This window comes from Odontesthes bonariensis, chromosome 6 (genome assembly GCF_027942865.1).
Source record: "Odontesthes bonariensis isolate fOdoBon6 chromosome 6, fOdoBon6.hap1, whole genome shotgun sequence".
In the NCBI taxonomy this organism is placed as follows: domain Eukaryota; kingdom Metazoa; phylum Chordata; class Actinopteri; order Atheriniformes; family Atherinopsidae; genus Odontesthes; species Odontesthes bonariensis.
In genome coordinates, this window is record NC_134511.1 from 5,962,856 (window position 1) to 5,989,331 (window position 26,476).

The window sequence follows — 26,476 nt, forward strand, 5'->3', positions numbered from 1 at the left end:
TTTTGACATGAAGCTGTATGACATCCCATATCAGCAACATCATTTCTGAACATTTTCTTACCCCCTGCTGCGTCCTGTGAGCAGAGTTCCAGCCTCGTTTTGGTGTTGATGAAAGTAGTCCCGGCTAGTTGGCTGGGGTTTAAAAAATAAAGCGTTTTGCTTCTCAAAACAATATACGTTCAAAAGAGTAATACATTTGCATCACAAAATCGTTCTCCGGGAAAAAGTCAGACCTCACAATCGCTTGGCCCTATTTTCTCTCCCTTCGTATCAGTGCCTGCTGTGTAGACCGAGCAGTCCCCTGTCCACATATATTTTTATTATTTTATATTTTATTTATTTATTATTATATATTTATTGTTTTATTGCACCAATCAGACCAGAACAAATTCCTTCTAATGTGAAAATTACTACAATAAAATCTTTTCTGATTCTGATTCTGAGCTTCATGTCAAAAAGAGGCGAACTATCCCTTTAAGTAGCTGTAAAACAAAGAGTTTCAAGAATGAAAGCTGAACTCTGTAATGATCCAAACTCACATTTGGACAAACTTTATTTGTATTACACTTTTCTTAACATCACAAAGGGAATAACAGATGCTTTCGGTCGGCACTATTTTCCCGAGCGGATTGGTCCGGATGAGGCGCTCCGGTGGCAGCAGGACTGAGCTGTAAGATGAGAGCCAGATGTGGTGCAAACATCTGCACGAACACGGAGAGATCTGAGTGTTTTGAAGATCTGGAGTAGGTCGATGTGACGGGGATGAACGTGTCGCCGCATGTTTTTAACCTGCGGGGTTCGGTGATGTAACGCCGAACTCTGAGGGAATCCCCGCTGACGTCAGAGGGAACCTGAGGCGGGTGGCGATAACGGCTCGGGGCGTCGCCTCCTCCTTCCTCTATCTGCTCGGGCCAGGCTGCGCTCGGCCTGATCCAGTTACAGAGCTGCAGAGGGTCCCGGTGTTGCATCACTCGGAGGAATGTGAAGGGAATGCCAGGAGGTGGATTTCCTCCCACTTTTTCTCGGCTTCTTTCCCCCTGAATGAGGTTTCAGCTGCTCGCTGGGTGCTTTGTGACGGTTACTTTATCCGAGGAGTTAACGCTCGTTTTTCCTCGAATGTCGTGCTCCGATTCAGCCGTAAAACTGTTGAAAAACAGACGGATGGGGGGGGGGTGAACAGTGGAAGCTTGTGGAAGTTTTCCAGGCTCTGTTAAACAAAGCAACATGCAGGAAGGTTCCCTTTTAACCAAACTGAGCACAGAAGCCACATTTCTTTCACTTCCAGGCCAGATCCAGATTGTTTTTAAAGGGAAACGACGTTCATTTCACCCGGTGTGGCTGGATAATAAAGCTTCTTTTACTCTTTACATACATGAACTGTAAGATAAGTTGTTGTCTCATCATTTTTCTGTTCTTTCATTAGAGCAGTAAATCTACTTTTTCCTTCACTGGCTGCCAGGCGCTGGTAATAAATAGCGTTTATAAGCGTTTTACTTCTTTTTTCAGTTAACAAAAGCTGTTTTTTTTTGTTTTTTTGTTGCTTGTCTGCAGGAGGGCACCTCCAAGTTTGCAACCTTGGAAATCAACCCAAAGCGCGCTCAGAGGAGGCACCAGCAGCAGAGAGACCTGGTGAGTCCACCCGCTGCACATCCCAGCTCTCTGCCTCACTTCTGCCACCTGCAGGCGGAAGGAGGCACTGCAGTCTGTCCGCTTCATACCACATTCAGACGCTCTGTTTGATCTGAACTCCTTAATGTCAATTGCAGCCAATGTTCCCTCTAATTTTTCATGTGTCTGGGCAGACACACCAGCTCCCTGCGCACACTGAGGACCACTGTGAGCAGCATCAGATGTGCACGCTGTGGCCACACACCTGTTCACAACCTTAGGATCATAGCAAGTTACACTGCTTATTAAAAGAATCAAATCACAGCAGCGATTTTCATTAGTTTACTTTTAATATGAGCGATTTGGCCCGCTTAAAATGAAAAAGACAGAAATCTTGTTATTCTGCTCTCCTTGTGTGTGTCTAAGCCTAACTCCAGTCGAATGAATAAGTCAGGTTGCAGCTTCCTTAGCTCCACTTTAATTTGATGAACCACGTACACGTTTTAACATGGAGTAAAACTGTAGGACAGAAATAAAATTGCTCCTTTTAGTTTAGCATTATTTAAAAAAAGTCAAACAGAAAATCAAAATACCATGTTTACTTTAAACAAACTAATATGAACCCATAGGCATCATATTGTCATCAAACTTCACATTTACTGTAAAGATTCTCCACAAATAAAGCTTAAATAAATTGTACTTCTGAATATTAAATCAAAACTTACAGACGGCAGATTGCAGTGGATGAACTTATTCACATGTGGCTGACTGAAAACTAAAGAAGATTGCACATTTCCTGTTTCATACACAAGCTGACCTTCAAAATAAAGTACTGGAGAGACTAAATTAACATTAAACACCTATCTCACAACAAATTAAAGGGCAAAAATCACTGTTGTTAGCTAGCTAACCTGCACGGCGCGTATGGGCAGGGCACATATGCTCCATCAGTGCTCTGATTGGCTGCATAGCGTATGTAAACCGTATCATTGGCTGAACACCTGTCACTCACTGCGATATATTGAAAAATGTTACAGAAAAACACATTATCGGTCTAATTAATTAGATTAGGTTGAGTATTACATATTAATTAAAAAGTTTATGGTGAATTTTATTTTATGCGTTGCATAGATTTTCTTGTGCGCACCTTAGAGGGAACATTGGTTGCAGCCTCCATTGCTGTGTTCGAAACCGCATACTACATACTGCATACTTCCATACGGCATACTCATGGATCAGACAGTATGCAGAGCGTTTACCCACATTGCATTTCGCTCCTGCCCGAGCCGAAATCAGCCGGCCTGAAGCTGATTTCCCTTTAAGCTCTAAACTCTGTAAACTTTAGCAACATTTGAAACATTTTCAGGTGAGAAAGTAGTCGTTTAGATCCCCAACGTGTTGAAAACCTGAGAAAATACCGGCTATTTACAATTTTGTTCCCACGAATTCGGCGCTACTAAAGCTAGCCGCAGTGAGCAACGCACTTCCGGTTATTTTCACAAAATAAAATACCCGTTGCCTTTTATCACAGGGAAAGCCATTACGATACAATTGGTGCTTTTGTTTTGAAAACAGGAAGTGAACCTACCCTCGTTGTAGCTAGCTTGAAACTGCCGTTTTGACAGGAAATGACGATCGGCGACGTCACGTTACGTTGCATCTTGGGTAGTTTGAGTATGAGTAGTAACCTCATGATGCATACCCAACATTTCGGAGAATCTAGTATGCATCCGGGAACTTCTCGCTTACTCAAACTCGCATACTAACTCAAAAAGTTAGTAGGAGTAGTAAGAGTAGTATGCGGTTTGGAACACAGCCCATGTTTACCTCCTGACTGTCCCTGTGTGATTAGGGAGTGATGCAGGGGACGATCCCTTACCTGGGAACCTTCCTCACAGACCTGGTGATGATGGACACTGCCATGAAGGACTACACTGAGGTCAGAGTTTGGTGTTGTCTCCTCTTCCTGCAGCTTTTTTTTTTTTTAAATCCCACCATCATTGCTGATGCTTTTTTTAATCTCCTCCTTCAGGGTGGTCTGATCAACTTTGAGAAGAGAAGAAAGGTGACCCACAGTTCCCTGTTTTTGATGGAAGTGTTGGCGGAGAGGAACATTTCTGCAGGTGGGACTAAAACTATCTGCTTTCCTGTCTCTGCTCGCAGGAGTTTGAGGTGATCGCTCAGATCAAACTGCTCCAGCTGGCTTCAAACAACTACAGCTTCACGCAGGACGGTCACTTCAGGGAGTGGTTTGCAGGCGTGGAGAAGCTCAGCGAGGCGGAAAGGTAAACCCAGAAGCTTCTTGATATCTTCATCTTTCAGTAGTTTGTTGTTTCTTCTGTGCAAATAAACCAGCAAAGAGATGATTAAATTATATTACAGACAGAAATGCGGCCAAAAGCGCTCTGTTCACCCTCATTTCTCTGCAGCCAGACTTTTTGTTAATCCTTTAAAGCAGGCGTTCTCCAGGCTTTCTGAAGGTCGAGACTTTAAATGCAACATTGTGTTTTTGATAGGGCTGGGCAACGATTAAAATGTTTAATCTAATTAATCGCATGATTTCCCTGATTAATCACAATTAATCACGTTTGTACGCAAAATCCAAAAATGAATCCAAAAGTAGCGTATAGCTTTTAGCATTTAGTTTTATTTTAAATGTGCTGCCATATGAATGAAATAATAAAATGAAAATGGCCGAGTAATAGTTCCGTACCCTTCTCCATGTTTGGTGGATCCGCCGATTACTTTCTTTTCCGGTTCCGCAGCAGACTTTTACAAAATAAAAGCCTGTGAGCAACAGACTTTTACAAAATAAAATAAATAATAAAACAGGGGTGGTTTGTGGCGTAATGGGTTGAGCAGGCGCCCCATGTACAAGAGGCAAGGCAAGTTTATTTGTGCAGCACAATTCAACAACAAGGTGATTCAAAGTGCTTTACAGATACATTAAAACAGTAAAAATAAAAAGCATGATTTAAATTTTAAACAAAAAAGAAAGAAATGAGAACAATAGATAAAATCAGATAAAATCATTAGTTAAAATGTGATTAAGTAGTCCTCGCTGCAGCTGGCCCCGGATCGAGTCTCGCATCGGACGGCCCTGTGCTGCGTGTCGTTCCCCCTCTCTCTGCCCCCTGTTTCCTGTCTCTCTGAACTTTCCTATCCATTAAAGGCACAAAAGCCCAAAACATTTTTTTTAATTTTAATTATTATTAATATTATTTTTAATTAAATAAATAAAACCTGTGTTAATGGGCGATAAAATATTTATCGGCCTTAAATAATTAGCGCGTTAACTCGCCCAGCCCTAGTTTTTGATCAATAATTTTAGGTTTTTTTCTAATAGCTTTGAATTAATTGAGTTTGATGCTCTTCAAACATTCAGTTTCTCTTCTTTACCGACACTAAGAGACTAAAACATTTGTGTTTTCAGCTAATTTAGTGCTGCTTTCATCAAAATGTGACGCTGATGGTCAGAATTAAATCGGCTAAAAGTAGCGATTATAACGAGATCATTTCTGTTTGTTTAAATAAAGTTTTGTCTCTCCTCCTCCTGCTGCAGCTACAATCTGTCCTGTGAGATCGAGCCTCTGTCAGAGTCAGCCAGCAACACGCTCAGAGCCAAGAAGAACGGAGGAATCATGAAGCGCTGGAGCGAGTAAGTGCCGATCGGACCCAGAATGTGCCGATCGGGGAGGGGAAAGCATCATTTCTGCACAGAATGTCCCCACATGTGGGCTTCGGGGCAAATTAAATCCGTTTCTGAGCACATCATGACCATCTAAAGCTCTGAGATAAGTGACTGAGTCCCGTTTTCTTGATTTCCCGTTCAGCCGGCAGTTGACGGAGGCCGGCTCCAGCGCAGGCTCTCACTCCAAGTCCTTCGACCACTCGCACTACAGACCATACCAAGGAGGGGGCGGGGGGGGCGGAGACAGCGGCGACGCGCTCAGCGTCACCTCCGTCAGCTCCAGCGGGTCCGACCTGGAGGACGTGAACCCCAGCTTCCTGTCCGACTCCCCAGAGGGACACGAGAGAAAGGTAAAAAACAAAACAAAAGAGTTTTCAATCGATTTAATCCAGTTTTAGGCCGTATTAATGAATGATGAATGGACTTAAAATGATTTGTAATGCATCAGTCAGATTTATTACTTCACATATATTTATTTATTGATTGATTGATTGATTGATTGATAGATTTTTATTTTCGAACATGTATAAAAAACAAAATGTATGTAAGTATTTGTACATACAAAAGAAAGAGAAAGAGAAATTAAAAAAAATAATAATAATAAAAAATTAAATCCCATAAAGTGCTCATACATAACAAAACACCGCACATTGTTGGAAAAAGGAATGGGAAGAAGTACAATACTTTTTTAGTTTCCCGCCCCTTTTTAACTACTCTTCAGTTTGTAAATATCCTAACTACAATACACCTATATAAATATATGCCCTATATACACTTCCTAAATATCTAAATAAATATATAATCACAAAAATAAATATAAATATATATAAATAATATATAAAAATAATATATAAATAAATATATACTACACACATATCCTTGTAAATATAAATATGAATATATAACTATCTCCATAAATAGATATATACCATATACTAATTAAATTACAATATAACCATTAACCCTATTCTTTTCATATATTTATCCCTCTTCCACGTACTTATTTAAAAAATATTTTTTATACTTTTCTTTTAAATAGAATTATGTTTGCACTTTGTTTTATTTCTGTCTCCAGACTGTTCCCCAAAGTCGCCCCACAGCTCGATACGCACATGCTTTTCATATTTGTTCATATAGATGTAGGTTGTTTATAAAAGCTTTAACACCTGCATTCTATCTAATGGCCAGCAGGGGGCAGAAGATGACCAAAAACAAATACATGTCCGGTTGTTTTCTATCAGATAATGACCCTATTTATCACTTCAGGAAATATTATTATAACAAGTTTATTGTCTAATTTACTTGATTCGAGTCTTGTTTAATGCATTTTGATTTTCCTTCTGGAAACGACGGCTCCATGCACCATTAAACAGACGATAAATCAGGGTTAATCCCCTCACTGGGGCAAAGGCGATCATTTGTGATGACATAATGGCGTCTGCATCAATCTTTTTTTGATTATTAGATCATTAAAACCTCTTATTATTGTCGTTAAACAGTCGGTTTGCTTTAAAAGAGGCTGCAGACACGTCTGAACTGAGCTTTTTCTTCCTTTGTCCGTCTCCAGACGTCGACTCCCTCTGTGAAACTAACCGTCTCTGCGTTGGGGAGAGAAGCCTCGGCAGCAGACACCACCTCAACGGTAAGTTTTATGTGTATTTTTGCTTTTATGTAAGGCAGAAAACCTGATCAGAAATGGGTTTTACACCACGTTAGAAAAGGAAAAGCACTTTATGGGAAACACGTGAAGCTTTTATTATTTTTAAATTAATTAAATATATTTTATTTGTTTCTCTTTATATTCTTTTATGTATTTTTAATTTAATTTAATTTAATTTAATTTAAACAGCAGAAAAAACCCTCATAGTGAGAAACTGAAGCTCTTTAAGTTTTAAACTTTCACCAAATGGAGACATTTTTAAATCCAGGTTAAAAGCATTTCTTTTCTCATGTGTCTATGCATGAAATCTGCACGATATCTTTGAACTTATCTGTTTTTAAATTAATTTAAATCATTTTATTTGTTTCTCTTTATATTCTTTTATGTATTTTTAATGCTTCTTCCACTCCCTGCTGCAATGCTTTTATTTCATGTGAAGCACTTTGAATTGTTTTGTACATGAAATGTGCTAAAGAAAACAACTTGATTTGATTTTAAATTTGTAAATCAAAACCACCCGAGTAGGAACACATCTATGACGGGAAATGAGAGAATAATCCAGTAAATCCTCATGTCAGAGGAAATCAACATAAAATCTGGTTTTCAGGGCCAGATTTTTAAAACATTTACAGTTTATTGGTCTTTTCCCCTGATGGATGTTAAGTAATAACTAGGGCTGGGCGAGTTAACGCGTTATTATCGAGTGAACTCGTTGATTATTTAATGCATTTATTATTTTTTGGGGGCTTTTGTGCCTTTAATGGATAGGAAAGTACAAATAAATTTGATTTGATTTGCTTTTATGTGATGACGGTCTGTTAAAAAACGACTCTCTGTACCAGCCCTGTAACCCCCCCTGTGCTCTGCCGCCGCCCCCCTCAGTTCTGGGAGTGCACGTCGCTGTCGTCCCTGGACACCTCCGGGATGGGCTCCAGCTCCGGCTCGGCCTCGGGCTCCAGCACCGCCTCCTCCTCCTCGGTCTCCTCCTCCACCCCGCTGTCGGCCTCGCGCTCGCACAAACGCTCAGTGTCGGTGGTGTCCAACTACTCCACGCTGTCGCTGCCGCTCTACAACCAGCAGGTGGACGACTGCTGCATCATCAGGGTCAGCCTGGACGTGGAGAACGGCAACATGTACAAGAGCATCCTGGTGAGGAACGAGCGGCGGAAAAACAAACGCTCGGGTTAGTTTTGATGCAGTTTTGATGCAGCTGTGGGACGTTCTGCTTCTGTGGTTCAGGTGACGAGTCAGGACAAGACGCCGGCGGTCATCAGGAAGGCCATGATCAAACACAACCTGGAGCGAGAGAAGGCCGAGGACTACGAGCTGATGCAGAAAATCTCAGAGGACAAAGGTGAATTACAGTAAATAAAACTAGGGCTGGGCAACGGTTAAAAAATTTCAAATCAATGACATATCCCAGACCTAATAATCCCCCATAGAATATTTCACTTTGCATTCTATATATTGAAAATATAGCAGTTTTTGTGTGTGTTTTAACAGAAACTGGCGTTTACATCATATAAACCAGTATTTAAAGGGTTAAATTTTTTAAAATATTTGAAAACTTGGTAGTTATGATCAGAACTGAAGTGGAATAAAAGATTTATGGGGGAAAAAAGTGAAAAAAATGATTAACATATGATGTTTTTAAGTTGTTTTACCTTTTAAGAAGGTACGGAAACATCACTTTTTTCCTCCGTGGAAAACAACTTGAAAATAGGGCTGGGAAAAGATTATGTTTAATCTAATTAATCACATGATTTCCCTGATTAATCACGATTAATCGCATTTGTACGCAAAATCCAAAAATGAATCCAAAAGTAGCGTATAGCTTTTAGCATTTAGTTTTATTTTAAATGTGCTGCCATATGAATGAAAGTGCCATAACATTTGTTGTGCAAACACACTTTTAACATCAGCATCTTTCTGTAGTTTTTATGTAGAAGCCTCGCTCCACTGTCTGTTTCCTTGAATGACTTGCTGCTATCAGTTGTGTGTTTTGCCTTTAAGTGATATTTTATTATCATTATTATTGTTATTATTATTATTATTATTATTATTATTATTATTTATTTATTTATTTAATATATTTTTTTAGACTGGAACTTAATTTTCCTAAAAGGGACATTTTTGTCCCTTTTTTTTTTTTTTTTTAAAACGACCTAAAAACATCTTATGTTTATATATTTTTTTCGTATATCTTTTCTTCCACTTCAGTTCTGATCATAACTACCAAGTTTTCAATTATTTTCCAAAATTGAACCCTTTAAATACAGGTTTATATGATGTAAACGCCAATTTCTGTTTAAAAAAAAAAACGACAAAAACTGCTATATTTTAATTATATAGAATGCAAAGTGGAATTATTGAGCAGGGATAATTATGGTCTGGGATATGTCAATGATCAGCAACAACATTGATTTTTAGGGATTTTTCATTTTGAAAATAATTGAAAACTTGGTAGTTATGATCAGAGCTGAAGTGGAATAAAAGATTTATGAGGAAAAAAAAGTGGAAAAAAATATTAATATACGATGTTCTTAGGTCTTTTTAAAAGGGGATTCAGAAATTAAGGATTTATTTTTTTATTTTTTTTTTTAAATCGGACATAGTTAAAGTTAAAATCCCTAAAAATCGTTAAAGGCACTAAAGCCCCAAAAAATAATAAAATAAATAGATAAATAAAAAACTGCGTTAATGTGCGATAAAATATTTATCGGCGTTAAATAACCAACAAGTTAACGCGATAATAACGAGTTAACTCGCCCGGCCCTAAATTAAACCTCATCACTCATCAGCTCCTCATTGGCTGCATGTTTTGTCTCTTCTTGTCCCGCAGAGCTCCGTATCCCGGACAACGCCAACGTGTTCTACGCCATGAACTCCACTGCCAACTACGACTTCGTGCTGAAGAAGCGCGGCCCGGCCCGGCCGGTGCGGGCCAAGAACGTGGCCAGCTCCACGCTGCCGCGCATGAAGCAGAAGGGACTGAAAATCGCCAAAGGGATTTTCTGAGGGGGGGGGGGAACTCGCCACTTTCTGCCTCCTGCCCACCGACCCCCCTTAAACCCCCCCACGACCGGTCTCCGCTCCTCAGAAGTGGCGTTTTGGCGTCGGGGCGTGTAGCCCGAAGCGTCGGAGTTTGGGTTCGGACAAAGATGTCAGAGGAGAGGCGGAGGAGCACTTTAGCACTTAGCTGCAGCCGCCATGTCTTCGGGACCCTTGGAGGAGTTTAAACTCCGGCTCGGACTTTTTGAGCTGGTGGGAAAGCGTTCGACTTCCTGATCATTACGTTTTGTTTACAACCGTTTACATCTCAACGCCACCCAGTCGGCTCTTCTTCCTGGGTTCGGATGCTTGCACTTTCTTTTTAAACCCCCCAGAATCTTCTGGCAGCCTTCATTTTCCCCGCTCCCCGCATCACGCTCTTCATCCTTCGAACCTTCCTGAGACCACGTGAGCGGACAGCGCGACGCCATTGTGACCCGACACAAACGTGTGTGTGTTCCCTGCCAGGCGTTGGAATGTGTTCCTCTTCTTCAGGGAGCTTCAGGACGGATCCCGAGCTCTCCTGAACGCCGCCGTGTTGGAAAAAAAAAACTGCGATGTGGCGTCAGAACCCGGCGGGCGCCGCTGTCTTTTTCCTTTTTGTATTAACGAATCGTAACCACTACATTGTGAAGGACGGACTGATCGCACTTCTTCACTGGGACAGAAAAAAACGAGCTGAAAACAAAACTAAAAAAAAGCCGAGTGTATATATCAGTTAACACCATCTGTGCAGTATATTCTTTTGAAATGTGATTTTTGTTCATAGACTCATCACGATATCAACACTTTTGACCCTTTTGATTTAGCTTTGAGCACTTTGTTTGCATCTCTCTCTGTGCTCTGATTATGGTGCTGCTTCCCATCTCTTTCTCTTTCCTCGCCACCCGGCCGCCATGTTGGAAGCAAACAGAAGCTCTGACCTGCTGCTGGAACAGCAAAATATTTACTCCTGAATAACTCTGAGAATACCTACAATTAGAGCTGAGTAGAGCAGCAAGTTAAAGAAAAAAATCAAACATTCACCAGTTAAAAAACGCCAGGTTCACTTCATCTTTCCACCGATTACCTAAAACTGCCAACTTCTTTGAATTTTTAACAACTTAACAGTATTTACCCCAAATATATTCATGCGATTTAAACATTACTTTAATAACTGGCTTGTTTTTTCTCTTTGAAAAGTCACCAAAACGGGAGTTTGATCTTTTGCTTCAGCTTCTTCTTCAGGTTGTTTTTACATCAGAATAATCCACTGTGACATCATCTCACAGAAACCTGCACAGGAGGAACGTTTGTGAGAATAATAAATAATAATAATTATTGAGCAGGTTTCCTCCCACTGCGCCTGAGTAAGTAAATCCAACATGGCGGCTCACATCCATCAGCAGCACTTTCCTGTCGGCTGCTGACAGCAGCTCCTCTCTGGGCCTTTACTAACAGTAGGAATAATAGATATTGATGATTTTCATGTATCAAACGCACATTTAAAAGTTCTGAGGCTGTGCGTGGAACCCCAGACACGATGCTCTTCTTTCTTTCTTTCTTCTTCTGTTCTTTTCTTCTTTTTTTTTTAAGGGAAAAATCCAACCTCAAACTCTTGCCACTGTTTCTAAAAAAAAAAGAAGCTGTTTTTAAAAAAACCGATGCACTTTCCAGCATGTGTCCCCCCATGTTTCTGGGACCTCAAAAATGTTTCCAACAGCTAAAAGACATGGAGAGCTTTCAGGGTTTTCAGGCCCCCGACCAGAAGCTTCTTCTTCTTCTTCTTCTTCTTCTTCTTCTTCTTCTTCTACTGGTTTAGTTTGCAGTTTGCAGGGAGAATGTTGGCGGGTTTGCCGGGTAAAACTTTCCTCCTGAAACTGTTTGTCGCTGCTGTTCTGGCACTTAAATTTCGTGCCGAGCTGCTGAGTGCACAGTGGGTTTGTGGGAAATCACCTTTAAAGGGTGTGTTCACTGAACGGGTGAAAGGTTGGATTTTCCCCACATCGCCGTGCAGAACACTACCTGCGTTGCCTTTTCTTTTCTTTTCTCTTCTCGTCGTCGTTTCCATCTGCATGAAGTCCACAACGATTTTATCGATCAAAACATCGAACGCCTGCGGAAGCAACGTGGTGATGAGCAGCGGGCGGGACGCTGCTGAACACTGTGACCTTCGACCTTTTCACTCTGCCCTCTCGCGTCCCGTCGAGCGCTGCGGCGGCAGGCTCGGCCCGACACGTGCCAAAAGTCGGAGCGAAATCAGAGAAAAATGAACAGATGAGGCCGCTCGTCTTTCACAGTGGGGGGTTAAAAAAAAACTAAAAAATCAAGTTTCTATGTTTACTGTTGTCACATTTTTATTAAAAAAAAAAAAAGCAAAAAAAAAAAGGGTGAGAACACTCTGGAAAAAGTAAAAACATAAAAAAATAATAAGCCTGGACCTGTTTCGCTGTGGAGAATTCGACTGTTTGTTTCAGGAGCTGCGGATGGAGCTGATGTAGAAACTCCACCTTTTTAGATTTGAACTCCAGCCAAACGTTTCATCCAAGTCAGCAAAAACCAAAGAGGCGAACATTCAGTGTGTTGCAGACTAAAACGATTAAAACCACGGCTCTGAGTGAAGTAAAACAGCCGGTTTTTTTTGTGCTACATGCATCACAAAGTCTTTTTTCCACTCCTACTTGATGTCTTTTATTGGCTGCAGACTGTCGATGACGAATCTAATGTTTTTAAAAGTCACTTTCTAACCGATTTGTTCCATTTTGGGAAAGATTTGGCGGAACTATCCTTTATTTTTTACTCTTAACTCCCACGAAACGAGCTGTTTTAGTGCTTCAGACTGCTTCTAACTGCCCTGAAGGAGGCGAAGTGGTGGATTAATCCACGTTTTGCTGGTGTTAACCACGTCTCCGAACATCCCCTGAGCCCAGCGTCTCCGTTCTGCTCCGTTTGGTTCGAGTTAAAAACCTTCTGGAGAGTTTCTGCAGCAGCTTCCCGTCTGCTGATGAATTTCTGACCCCCGTGAGGTTGATGTGATGGACCCGTCCGTGTGTGTGTGTGTGTGTGTGTGTGTGTCGTCTTTGCCTCCGTGTTGAAAATGACGTACCTTTTTCGTGATTTGACCCCGATTCTGTGCGAGTTTGAACAAAAAAAAAAAGGCTGAGTTTACAAGAAGAAAAAGAATCCAAACTGGAAACCAGCTGGCGTGTGTGTGTGTGTGTTTATCGTCTTTGTTTCGTTTAGTTCTCCTGAACTGTGCTCAGGTGCCATTCTCCATTTCAACAGAAGGATTTCAGAACTTTTTCTAACTGCAGTTTCATCTTTGGTTTACTCCCCCCCCCCCTCGAGAACACAAAAACCTGTGTAGAAAAAATACGCCGTCTTTGTTTATTTATTGATTTGTATATAGACGATTTGTTTTGCATTGTACATTCCCTCCTTTCTTGGTTATAGATTAATATATTCATGTATATATGAATAAACATTAAGTTTATAAAAGTAAAATGTTGTGTTTTGTCTCGTCATGAAGCAACTTTTTGGTCATTTTAAGACTCGGAAATGAATTCAAACTCTTCATGACAGAACAGGCAGAAGTTTCGGCACCTGTTAGGACCCCAAACTGACACAGATTTAGATTGTTCCCTTCTTCAGACTCGCTCCTAATCTTCTCACGCCAGCTTTTACGAGGACGTCTCCGGCAGCTTTTCCAACTGTTTGGAAGGAGTTCTCACCAACGAGCCCCCCCAGTAAAGATTTAAAGATTAATTTACCTGATTTTATTTTGTAAAGGAAATCAAACGGATGTATTTATAGCAGCTGAACTCTCTGGCTTTGTAAAACATACTTAAAGAAATTAAATAAAAATGTGAATTTTTTTTGCATTTTCTTCGGATCAAGAGGAGGAAAATATTTTGTTTCGTCTCCTCTGACAGCTTAAATAAAGTTTGTTCATTTCTTTTGTTGAACATTCTCTGTCCTGATGCTTTGACCTGCATGTTTCCCTTTTTACAACCATCTTATTTTGGGTGTATTTGCTCCACATTTTGGACACGGCTCACCCAGAGGGGGTTTTAAAATCCTTTCCAGTTTCCACTGACGGCTCTCTGGTTGCGGACGAGATTCCTGGAAAATCCTTCCAAACAGCTCCTTAAATTTCAGACCCATTTAGACTTGTGCGGGTATTTTTATTTATTTTATTTTAAAAAAGAAAACTCTTTGCAATCTTATCACATTTCCCAGGTATTAAAGGCTGAAGAATCTGCTGCCATCTCAGCTTGGTGAAGGACCGGTTGTGAAATACATTTTTCCATCTTTACAGAGACTGAATGCTGAAAACTAATGATTTTAGGCTCAAATCAAACCATTTCTGAGTGGAAGTCCATCAGAAGATGCGTTAATATTGCTGTGTTTTGAGCCTCGGGGGCCACCGTATTTGCAATATGATAATAAGTTTGGTTATTTTCAATTAAATAAATGTTATAAATATTTTTGATTTTTACAGAAACACACAAATTAAATTATTTAATTTATTATTATTATTATTATTATTATTATTATTATCAGTATTATTATTTATTATTTAATTTATTCGTTGATTGTTACAGGGATTAAGTCGTTCGTCATTTGACTGCGACAGAGTTTGCTTTCTCACGCCTGCGCAGTGGCTCTTAGCTTTGTTATTTCGTTTCAGTATGGCGCTCAGCAAGACGTTTGGACAAAAACCGGTCAAATTTCAGCTCGAAGAGGATGGAGACTTTTATATGATTGGATCCGAGGTCAGTATTTCACGTCCCAAGCTGTTGTTTCTGAGGATTTGCGTATTTAGGCAGAGATTGGCGGTTTAACCTGGCAGCAGGTCCGTTAGCCGCTAGCTTTTAGCTTAGCTCTGATTGCTAGGCCGGGCGTGAAGGGTCATTCATTGATTTGCCTCAGAACAGGGTCGAATATGTTGATCAATATGAGGGTGTAAGAGTGTGAAGTTTGTTCTTAAAACACATTTGTCTGTCTCTGGAAGGGTCCCCTGTTTCATTCGTCTCAGTTAGCTTAGCATTAGCATGCGAGGGAATGCTACTTTGCCAGCATAGACCCAAACAAAGAGCTAAATTTACGCAAATGTTCCTACGAGGTGGTTTAAACGACTGCTTTTCAATCCCATTTATTTCACCAACCCTGTACAGATGACTGGTTTATTCGGCGCATGCAGGGTTCTGAAGCACAGCTCTGAACTGAGATTACAGGCTCAAATGGGATTAATAACATCTTAATTTGTCGTGGAGTTGTTACACGACGGTAGCTCGCAGATCACACGTATTAAATTAAAAGTGTTTCTTCACCAGGATACTACAAATGCACTTTTTGAATGGAAAAGTCATTTGAAACACTTATATTGAATCTTGCATTAATTCTACAGTGAAAACTGTAGATTTTTTTCACATTATAGGCATGTTTGTAAAAACTTTTCATTGATTTATGCAAAGAAACTAATATTCAGATGCAACAATAAAGCCAAAACTAAACAGACAAATCATGTCAGACATGAGTATTCTGACATTTAGTTTCCTGAATTCTTTTTTTGTCTTATAGTTGTCTTTCTCTGTTGAATTAGTTTAAAATATAGTTATTTTTTTTATTTATTCTTGGATTTCTGTCGTTACGTTCATGCAAACCGCACCACCAGCATGTGTTCACATTTGATTGTTTCTGATCCAGTTCTGCCATTTTGGTCCACTTAATGTCCATATTTGCCCGTCTGTTTGTGTATTTTACTCGTTTCTGCTCTCCTGTCATGTGGGTGATATTTAAGATGAGTATTCAAAGGTTGTGAAGTGTTCTTCTGACATTAAAACCCCCCCAAAATGTTTGATTCTTTGCGAGTTCAGGTGGGAAACTACCTCCGCATGTTCAGAGGCTCCCTCTATAAAAGGTACCCGTCGCTATGGAGAAAACTGGCATCGGTAGAAGAAAGAAAGAAGATCGTAGAGTCGTCACACGGTGAGTAGAAGCTGAGCAGGCATTTCATCCAGCTGATGTGTTTCCTGTAATATAAAAGGCTGTCTTAGATGAGTTACCTGGATGTTAAAATTAGGGCTGGGCGAGTTAACTCGTTATTATCGCGTTATCTCGTTAATTACTTAACGCCGATAAATATTTTATCGCGCATTAACGCAGGTTTTATTTTTTTATTTAAAAAAAAAAGTTTTGTTTTTTGGGGGCTTTTGTGCCTTTAATGGATAGGAAAGTTCAGAGAGACAGGAAGCAGGAGGCAGAGAGAGGGGGAACAACACGCAGCACAGGGCCGTCAATGCGGGACTCGAACCGGCTGCGGCGAGGACTATAGCCTCTGTACATGGGGCGCCTGCTCAACCCACTACGCCACGGACCACCCCTGTTTTATTATTTATTTTATTATTGTAAAAGTCTGTTGCTCACAGGCTTTTATTTTGTAAAAGTCTGTTGCTGTCTGCTGCGGAACCGGAAAAGAAAGTAATCGGCGGATCCACCAAACATGGAGAAGGGTACGGAACTTTTACTCGGCCATTTTCATTTTAAAGTTCTTCCAGACGGCGGAGTCGACAGAACCAAAGTCATCTGTAAACACTGCCAAGTTGAATTGTCTTCTCAGCGTAGTAGTTCCAGTCTAAAATATCACTTAAAGGCAAAACACACAACTGATAGCAGCAAGTCATTCAAGGAAACAGACAGTGGAGCGAGGCTTCTACATAAAAACTACAGAAAGATGCTGATGTTAAAAGTGTGTTTGCACAACAAATGTTATGGCACTTTCATTCATATGGCAGCACATTTAAAATAAAACTAAATGCTAAAAGCTATACACTACTTTTGGATTCATTTTTGGATTTTGCGTACAAATGCGATTAATCAGGAAAATCATGTGATTAATTAGATTAAAGACTTTAATCGTTGCCCAGCCCTAATTCAAATGTGGATCCATTTCTCCGGGAAGCTCCCGCTCATGTTCACACCTTCAGTTGTTGCTTCATTGACGATCTGACTGGTTCTTCTTGTCCTTCAGATCACGGTTACACTCAGCTGGCCACCAGCGTCACGCTGTTGAAGGCCTCAGAAGTCGAAGAGATCCTTGAAGGAAACGATGAGAAGTACAAAGCTGTGTCCATCAGCACCGAGCCACCCGCCTACCTCAGGTACCCGTAAAATCTCTACCTGATGTCTCAGTAATTCTGACGTCAACCAAGAAGGCAAAACCTCACTAAAGATGTTTATAAAATAAAAGAAACAGGAAGTAAAGGTGGTTATGTCTGCTAAGTGTCTAAAATTCAACCTATTTTATCGCTTTTCAGTGTTCAGCTTTTTAGATTTAACTTAAAAATGTGTGCATTAGCCACTTGGATGATTAAAAAAACAGTGATTTCATTCCTGTTGAAATGATGAGGAGGGTTCAGGTCTGTTGGGGCAGCAGACGGTTAACGTAAACGCATCTCTGGCTCTTTGTTTTGGTCCGTCGCCCAGGGAACAGAAGGCGAAGAGGAACAGCCAGTGGGTTCCCACGCTGCCCAACAGCTCCCACCACCTGGACGCGGTGCCCTGCTCCACCACCATCAACCGCAGCCGGCTGGGCCGAGACAAGAAGAGGACCTTCCCCCTGTGGTGAGCAGTTCTGTTTGAAAGGACCAGGCGCAGTTTTACCTCATGGGAGAGCAGCGTGAAGTCAGAGTGAGGCAGAAATAAATCACGTCACAGGAAAATGTGTTATCAATAGGGGTGGGGGAAAATATCGATACAGGGACATATCGTGATATTTCGCGTGGCGATATTGTATCGATTCAGAGACACCAAATATCGATATTTTGGTCACATACACATAAAAAAATAAACTCTTTATTATGCACCAAAATAAAATCAATTGCTGCTTTAGTCCACTAGATGGTGCTAACCGTTCACTGTCTGCTGAGCTCAACACAGCGAAGCGCAGCTCTCGTGAGATCTGGCTGGCACGTGGCCAAGGTCATAGGTGAGCACAGCAACATGTAGGAAGGAGAACTGATAAATGCGCCTTCAAGGTTTAAATCAAATGTCTGGACTTTTTTTGGACTTTTGAACAAAGAGAGGGGGGGCAAACGAAACCAGCGCTTGCAAAAAAAAAAAAATCAACCGACACTGGACACTCTGAGATTAGCAAAACCACGCTGCAGCGTCCGAGCCACAAACTCAAAACTGACGTAACCACATGATGGAATAGTGCATACAAAATGCTTCTGAGGTTTCTTGAACAACAGCCTGCAGTTTGTGCAACCCTGTTGTCTCCCGAAGTGAGAAGGAGTGGCAGTGAAATCTCCACTTTGAATGAGACGGACATCGCTCACGCGGAAGAAATTCACTTTACTGAAATACAAACAGTTACGTTGGTCAGGTAAAGAGGACATTTTCTATTGTAGTTTTTCTATCGTGGTCGGGAAAAGACAGACGTTTTATTTTTCTTTTCAGTTTTAATTGAGTGTTTGCACTTGTTGAATGAGCTGTCCATTTTGTTGGAATAAATATTTGAAGTAAGATGAATTGACTGAACTTTTTTTTAACAGATAAGCATATTGATGAAGATTAATTATGTTGGTATCCTTTGCAGCTGAAAATTTTGCTATACATCGTGATATTCGGTATAGCAATACTCAGCATATCGCAATATCATGATAATATCGTATTGTGACCTAAACATTGTGATAATATCGTACCGCGACGTAAATATCGTATCGTGACCTAAATACCGCGATATCGTATTGCGACTTAAATATCATGATAACATCGCATCGTAACTTAAATATCGTGATAATATCGTATTGTGACTTAAATATCGTGACTTAAATATCGTGATAACATCGTACCGTGACTTAAATATCGTGATAACATCGTACCGTGACTTAAATATCGTGATAATATCGTACCGTAACTTAAATATTGTGATAATATCGTATTGTGACTTAAATATCGTGATAATATCGTATTGTGACTTAAATATCGTGATAATATCGTATTGTGACTTAAATATTGTGATAACATCGTACCGTGACTTAAATATTGTGATAATATCGCACCGTAACTTAAATATTGTGAAAATATCGTATTGTGACTTAAATATTGTGATAATATCGTATTGTGACTTAAATATCGTGATAAATAAACATCGTAATAATATCGCATCGTGACTTAAATATCGTGACTTAAATATTGTGATAATATCGTATTGTGACTTAAATAGCTTGATAGTATCGTGACTTAAATATCGTGATAGTATCGTGACTTAAATATTGTGAAAATATCGTATTGTGACTTAAATATTGTGATAATATCGTATTGTGACTTAAATATCGTGATAAATAAACATCGTAATAATATCGCATCGTGACTTAAATATCGTGACTTAAATATTGTGATAATATCGTATTGTGACTTAAATAGCTTGATAGTATCGTGACTTAAATATCGTGATAGTATCGTGACTTAAATATTGTGATAATATCATATCGTTACTTAAATATCGTGACAATATCGTATTGTGACTTAAATAGCTTGATAGTATCGTGACTTAAATATTGTGATAGTATCGTGACTTAAATAGTGTGATAGTATCATATCGTGACATAAATATCGTGATAATATCGTACCGTGACTTAAATATCTTGATACTGTCGCATTGTGACTAAAACATCGCGATAATATCGTGATAATATTGTATCGTGATAATATCGCATCGTGGCTTAAATATCGTGCTAATATCGTATCGTGACTTAAATATTGTGCTAATATCGTATCGTGGCGTCTCTGGTGATTCCCACCCCTAGTTATCCACAGAGGCGGGAGCATCCATCACTTCCTCCGACATGTTGAGAAAGCATAAATCCATAAGAACTTTGCATTGAATCAGCTTTTTTCTGGGTTAAAGTGGCTCCCCCTCCGCATGCTGTCAGACTTTGACCCGTTAAACTATCTGTGGGTTAATTCCTTCTTTGTCTCGCGCAGCTTTGACGACCACGATCCAGCGGTGATACACGAAAACGCCACTCAGGCTGAAGTCCTGGTTCCGATCCGCCTGGACATGGAGATCGAGGGTCAGAAGCTCAGGGACGCGTTCACCTGGAACATGAACGGTAGCGTCCCGCCTGCGCTTCCCCTCGCTTTACCCTGCAGGCGAGCGATCAGAGCCGAGGCTTTAACCTTTGTTTGTTCCCTTCAGAGAAGCTCATGACTCCGGAGATGTTCGCCGAGATCCTGTGCGACGATCTGGACCTGAACCCGCTGGCCTTCGTGCCCGCCATCGCCTCCGCCATCCGGCAGCAGATCGAGTCGTACCCGACGGACAGCATCCTGGAGGAGCAGACGGACCAGAGGGTGATCATCAAGGTGACGCCCTGCGCCTGCATGTCTTCGGCTGTGTTCGAAACCGCATACTACATACTGCATACTACATACTTACATACTTACATACTTACTACATACTACATACTTACATACTTACATACTACATACTTACATACTTACATACTTACATACTACATACTTGCATACTTACATACTTACATACTTACATACTACATACTTACATACTTACATACTTACATACTACATACTTACATACTTACATACTTACATACTACATACCTACATACCTACATACTTCCATACTACATACTCATCGATCAGACAGTATGCAGAGCGTTTACCCACAATGCATTTCGCTCCTGCCCGAGCCGAAATCAGCCGGCCTGAAGCTGATTTCGCTTAAGCTCTAAACTCTGTAAACTTTAGCAACATTTGAAACATTTTCAGGCGAGAAAGTAGTCGTTTAGATCCCCAATGTGTTGAAAACCTGACAAAATACCGGCTGTTTACAATTTTGTTCCCACGAATTCGGCGCTACTAAAGCTAGCCGCAGTGAGCAACGCACTTCCGGTTATTTTCACAAAATAAAATACCCGTTGGCTTTTATCACAGGGAAAGCCATTACGATACAATTGGAGCTTTTGTTTTGAAAACAGGAAGTGAACCTACCCTCGTTGTAGCTAGCTTGAAACTGCCGTTTTGACAGGAAATGACGATCGGCGACGTCACGTTACGTTGCATCTTGGGTAGTTTGAGTATGAGTAGTGACCTCATGATGCATACCCAACATTTCGGAGAATCTAGTATGCATCCGGGAACTTCTCGCTTACTCAAACTCGCATACTAACTCAAAAAGTTAGTATGAGTAGTAGGAGAAGTATGCGGTTTCGAACACAGCCTTCGCCTTTTCATGTTTGTGCCGACCTCTCACTGAATTAAACATCTTCCAGCTGAACATCCACGTGGGGAACATCTCTCTGGTGGACCAGTTCGAGTGGGACATGTCGGAGAGGGAGAACTCTCCGGAGAAGTTCGCCCTGAAGCTGTGCTCCGAGCTCGGCCTGGGCGGAGAGTTCGTCACCACCATCGCTTACAGCATCCGGGGTCAGCTGAGCTGGCACCAGAGGACGTACGCCTTCAGGTACGGAACCACCGCCTCACAGCTGAGCGAGCGGGCGGGAGCTCGGGCTGTTATCCAAGCCCTCCAGGCACTGATTCCTGTTTTAGGAGCCATCTTGTATCCAGGTTGTTAAGGCTGCACCTCAGAACGGTGACGTCTAGCCAGCAGCTTTATGCTCCAGTTAGACACAACTCCATTAAAGGGATAGTTCGCCTCTTTTGACATGAAGCTGTATGACATCCCATATTAGCAACATCATTTATGAACATCTTCTTACCCCCTGCTGCGTCCTGTGAGCAGAGTTCCAGCCTCGTTTTGGTGTTGATGAAGGTCGTCCGGCTAGTTGGCTGGGGTTTAAAAAATAAAGCGTTTTTCTTCTCAAAACAATATGCGTTCAAAAGAGTAATACATTTGCATCACAAAATGGTTCTCCAGGAAAAAGTCAGACCTCACAATCGCTTGGCACTATTTTCTCTCCCTTCGTATCACTGCCTGCTGCCGCCTGCCGACAGTTTCACCAACATTTTTATCACCTGACCCTGAACACCTATTAGAAGTCATATTGAGTTTTTGGGTCATAAAACCTAAGACAAAACACCACGTTGAGCCTCATTATAATTTTCTAATTTCTTTCAAAAGTGAACTATATGCTGAGAATCTGCTTGGATGGATATAAAGGCGAGACGGCTGCATGTTTCACCCCAGGGAGGCCCGGCCCGGGAGTGTTAGACACTTTTCTGCTTTGATTGATTTTAAATGGAAAACTTCAGTAACACACATTTAAACGAGTTATTAAAGCACGTCATAGCAACAGTTGAAGCTCGTCAAATGTCCCTCACGGCTCTTCAAAGGGAGTTTATGAGTATTTGATGATTATTTAGATTTGAGGGAACAGCAGATAAAGACTTTCAAACCCAGCGTCTGAGCTTCCTCAAAGAGATTTTATGGGACTTTTCCTTCCTGCTTCCAGCTGTGATGATCTTAGAGGTCGAGCTCGCGTGTTTGAGTTCAGGTTCGATGATCGTTTTCACACTTTGATGAATATGTTTCAGTCTAAGAAGGCCTTAATGTGAGTGAAGCTGTGGGTTTTTGTTGCCGGGGCTGTGATCTTCCACCTCCTTTCTATTGTGTTTCCCTGCCCGAGGTCAAACGGGGTTAACTCCAGACCCTGTTGGCTCTTTGTTTCTTTGGGTGAAATGTCTCACAGGATGTGAAATAAATGATGAAACGTCTCCAAAAAACCCAGACGGCAGCTCCGGTCTCTGGAGAAAAGCTTCTGGACCGTTCGCTTTGCTGCTTGTTTCCTGGTGATTAATGATGCTCAGTTTGACCAAAGGTTGTGCCTGAGTCACAGTGTGCAGAGTTTTCTGCACCAGTACGGCCTCATCGTGACGCTCACATTCAGAAAACAAACAGTTGTTTCTCCTCTTTTTTACTTTCATCATCTCATTGGGTCTCATGCAAGAACATTTTCGTATTTTTATTCTAAATTTCTCTCACTTTTTTCGTACGAAAGTCTCGTACGAACAGGCCACGTCAGATTCTACAAACGCTCTTAACTTGGGAAAAAGTGTGTAAACGACCTGCGTAAATGATGAAAAGAAAACGGAAAATACGAACAGATTGGTGAAAGTTCTCTTAAATCACTCGTACGCACGATTTAAGAACAAATCAGTGCGTACGAACGGTTGTTGCATGAGGCCCAATCTGTCCTTCGTGCTGGTTCTCCAGGCCGTGGAGAACACGATAAACCACTAAAAGAAGTCTGTCCCGGAGGCTTCAGGTACAGATTACGTGCCTCCGGAGGTTTAAACGAGTTTCAAACGGAGCAGAAAACTTGATCTGAGCCACGTTAAAGGCAAACGCCGCACAACAAAAGCCCTCAAAATGTGGAGCGAACGTAAAGTAAAGTGATGTAAACCAAAGTTTCCGGGGCAGTTTCAGGCTCGGTAATGTGCCTCAGGGGGACCGTTGTGCTCCAAAGGGAGTCGTAAACGCGTAGTTTAAGGTTTCAGGTTAAAGTTTAAGGTTTCAGGTTAAAGTTTCAGGTTAAAGTTTAAGGTTTCAGGTTTCAGGTTAAAGTTTAAGGTTTCAGGTTAAAGTTTAAGGTTTCAGGTTAAGGTTTCAGGTTAAAGTTTAAGGTTTCAGGTTAAGGTTTAAGGTTTCAGCTGGGTGAAACTGAGGCGTTTGCTCGGTGTGTTGCAGTGAGAACCCTCTGCCCACGGTGGAGATCGCCATCAGAAACACGGGGGATGCTGACCAGTGGTGCCCCCTGCTGGAGACCCTGACAGACGCAGAGATGGAGAAGAAGATCAGAGACCAGGACAGAAACACAAGGTGAGTCACAGCTGGATGTTTTAGGGCACAGCTGGATGTTTGGGGCACAGCTGGATGTTTGGGGCACAGCTGGATGTTTGGGGCACAGCTGGATGTTTTAGGGCACAGCTGGATGTTTGACATGTGCTGCAGCTGCAACGCCTGGATTCATGTTTTTTCCAGAACTTTCATGGATTGAATGATGTCCATTTACCAGCAGGGATGCAACTAAGTTTTATTTTGAGCGCTTCATCCACAGTTTTCTGGATTAAAATAAATATTTAGCTCATAAAATTTGGTTATTTTAACTCGGGTCTGTTAGTGTCTAACTTTTACTGAAATAACTTCATAAAAGTTCAGCTCCTGCTGATATTCACATATCATGGAAATATGTTTTTCACATAGATTTGTTGAAATTATGACTTTTCTGCACGAACAGAAGAGATAAAAATCTTTTTCTGTCATGATGTAAATTCCAAAGTATCTGAAAGGAGCACAGCTGGTGAAATAAATACGGATAGAAATGTTTCCAGAGCGTTCTGACTAAAAGTTACCAGCTGGCAGCTCATCGTGATGTCATCACAATATAAATATTCTGCTCATTTCCATAGATATTACCATAATAATAATAATATACTTCAGAGCCTGGAACCAGATAATCTAAATATTTAGAGATGCTGCTTATTGATACTCATGCAGTGAATGATATTGATCATTTATTGCTTTATTGTTAAAGTTTGTGGGGTGTGAGATGTTGCAGCTGTTTAACGTCCCGATGACATCACCTCCTGTGGTTTTTAGAGGAAAATATGTGAACTTTGCTAAATATATGGGACATTTTCCCATTTTTCCGGCTTTTCATCATCAATTAATCAGCAGATGAAGGATCCCTGATTCGAGAGTTTGTCGTTAAAGTTGAATAAAAAGACGAGACAGCTCGGTGTTTCATCGGTTTGTCCACTTCCTGTCTGCTCCACAGGCGAATGAGGCGACTGGCGAACACGGCGCCTGCGTGGTAGACGCCGCAGCACCGGCGCCCCCTACAGGAAGGCGTGTGATCGAGGCATGGCGCTGCCACGGTCTGCCACATCGGGAACGGAGATGCTCCTCCATCTTGGCGCAGGAAGTCCTCCTCCCGGCTGCTCGGCGTGCGATCTCAATCAGCCGCTCGCCGTGTTTCTGTTTCTGTTTATTTTTCTTGATATTCTGTTTGTCGAAGGCCCCGTTAGTTAAAGCCCCGCCCCCGTGGAGAAGCTGCTCTCTTTGACCACTGACTCTCTTTACCCGCCGACCACAGAGGGAGAAAACACACACACACACCGGTCGCAGATAATATATTGTTTTGTTGTATTTGTTGTCTTTTTGTACATTTTAATAATTCTTACAAAATAAAAAAAAAAAGAACATGAAAGAACTTTTCTGCCGTCTGGTTTTTAACACGTTTAACGTTTCTTCTGGATTGAAACATGTTAAAGACTTAAAACATCTTATTTTTTATTTAAATGTATTTATATAGTCATTTATTATTATTGTTAGTAGTAGTATTTTTATTAGATTTGGTATTATTATTATTGTTGTTAATATACAATCATTGTAAATCATTTTTTGAGCTATTTGACTAATTTGAATTTCCCCCATTGGGGGATGAATAAAGTATTTTTCTATTCTATTCTAAAGGGATAGTTCGCCTCTTTTGACATGAAGCTGTATGACATCCCATATTAGCAACATCATTTATGAACATCTTCTTACCCCCTGCTGCGTCCTGTGAGCAGAGTTCCAGCCTCGTTTTGGAGTTGATGAAGGTAGTCCGGCTAGTTGGCTGGGGCCACAAAAATAAAGCGTTTTGCTTTTCAAAACAATATGCGTTCAAAAGAGTAATACATTTGCATCACAAAATCGTTCTCCAGGAAAAGTCAGACCTCACAATCGCTTGGTCCTATTTTCTCTCCCTTCGTATCACTGCCTGCTTTATTTTTGTGATCCCAGCTAACTAGCCAGGACTACTTTCGTCAACGCCAAAACGAGGCTGGAACTCGGACTGGGGCGAAAAACCATCGGTAAATTAACTCGTTATCTTGATAAAACCATCCAAAACAAGTTTATACGTACCACGTCCGCTCTGGGCTTCCGTAGAAGACGGTTTTTTTAGAGGTCCGTCACAGAATCGAACAACTATTAAAGCTGGTAAACTTTACACAGACTGTACTGTGAGCATTCAGCCTTTCACATAAGACTGTTTCAGATATGAAAGCTTGTTTTTAATCACGTCCTGACCCCAGAAGGATAGAATAAGTGATTCAGTTCTGCAGAGTAAAGTTTTTCTGTTTTTCTGTGCAGAAAACAGATCCACACTCCTGCCCTGCCTCCATGTTATAGATCCTCCTCAAACTGCCCTAACAACGATCAGATTAGATGTTCACTCAGAAACTGCTAATTTCCAAGCCTGTGATGTCGCTTCTCTCGTGATAACTTGTTGGGTAAAACCAGATAAATGAACTTATGCAAACTCTAAGTTTTATATAAAAGCTTAACCTTCATGATTAACTGTGAAATAAAAGTACAATTCTCAATATAAAGAAAAGCTAAAGCAAAATAAACCAACAGTATCACCTCGTATGACTGATGAGTTATACTCAACATTTGTAAAATACTGGATTATCTATTTCTGAAGCTGACTATCAGCATTAAATATGGG

At 40.9% G+C, this 26,476-nt stretch overlaps 2 protein-coding genes across 5 annotated transcripts in view; both read left to right on the forward strand.

The window, feature by feature from the left end:
* The window catches only part of ralgds (ral guanine nucleotide dissociation stimulator), an 80,959-nt gene extending 67,005 nt beyond the window's left edge, over window positions 1-13,954 (forward strand). For all 4 annotated transcript variants that reach the window (XM_075467169.1, XM_075467167.1, XM_075467168.1 and 1 more), the window contains exons 9-18: window positions 1,552-1,629; window positions 3,461-3,547; window positions 3,641-3,673; window positions 3,772-3,893; window positions 5,171-5,266; window positions 5,442-5,649; window positions 6,867-6,941; window positions 7,842-8,108; window positions 8,199-8,313; window positions 9,802-13,954. In XM_075467169.1, the coding sequence (XP_075323284.1) occupies window positions 1,552-1,629; window positions 3,461-3,547; window positions 3,641-3,673; window positions 3,772-3,893; window positions 5,171-5,266; window positions 5,442-5,649; window positions 6,867-6,941; window positions 7,842-8,108; window positions 8,199-8,313; window positions 9,802-9,977 (1,257 nt within the window). In that variant the 3' untranslated portion in view covers window positions 9,978-13,954. The remainder of the gene's footprint in view (window positions 1-1,551; window positions 1,630-3,460; window positions 3,548-3,640; window positions 3,674-3,771; window positions 3,894-5,170; window positions 5,267-5,441; window positions 5,650-6,866; window positions 6,942-7,841; window positions 8,109-8,198; window positions 8,314-9,801) is intronic.
* Window positions 13,955-14,644: 690 nt separating this feature from the next.
* On the forward strand, window positions 14,645-25,194 carry smarcb1a (SWI/SNF related BAF chromatin remodeling complex subunit B1a). The gene is made up of 9 exons (XM_075467171.1): window positions 14,645-14,764; window positions 15,869-15,980; window positions 17,023-17,152; window positions 17,478-17,615; window positions 19,983-20,110; window positions 20,197-20,363; window positions 21,293-21,483; window positions 23,668-23,799; window positions 24,758-25,194. Exons 1-9 carry the CDS (start codon window positions 14,681-14,683, stop codon window positions 24,795-24,797), a joined length of 1,122 nt encoding a protein of 373 aa, XP_075323286.1. The 5' UTR covers window positions 14,645-14,680; the 3' UTR covers window positions 24,798-25,194.
* Window positions 25,195-26,476: the final 1,282 nt, after the last annotated feature.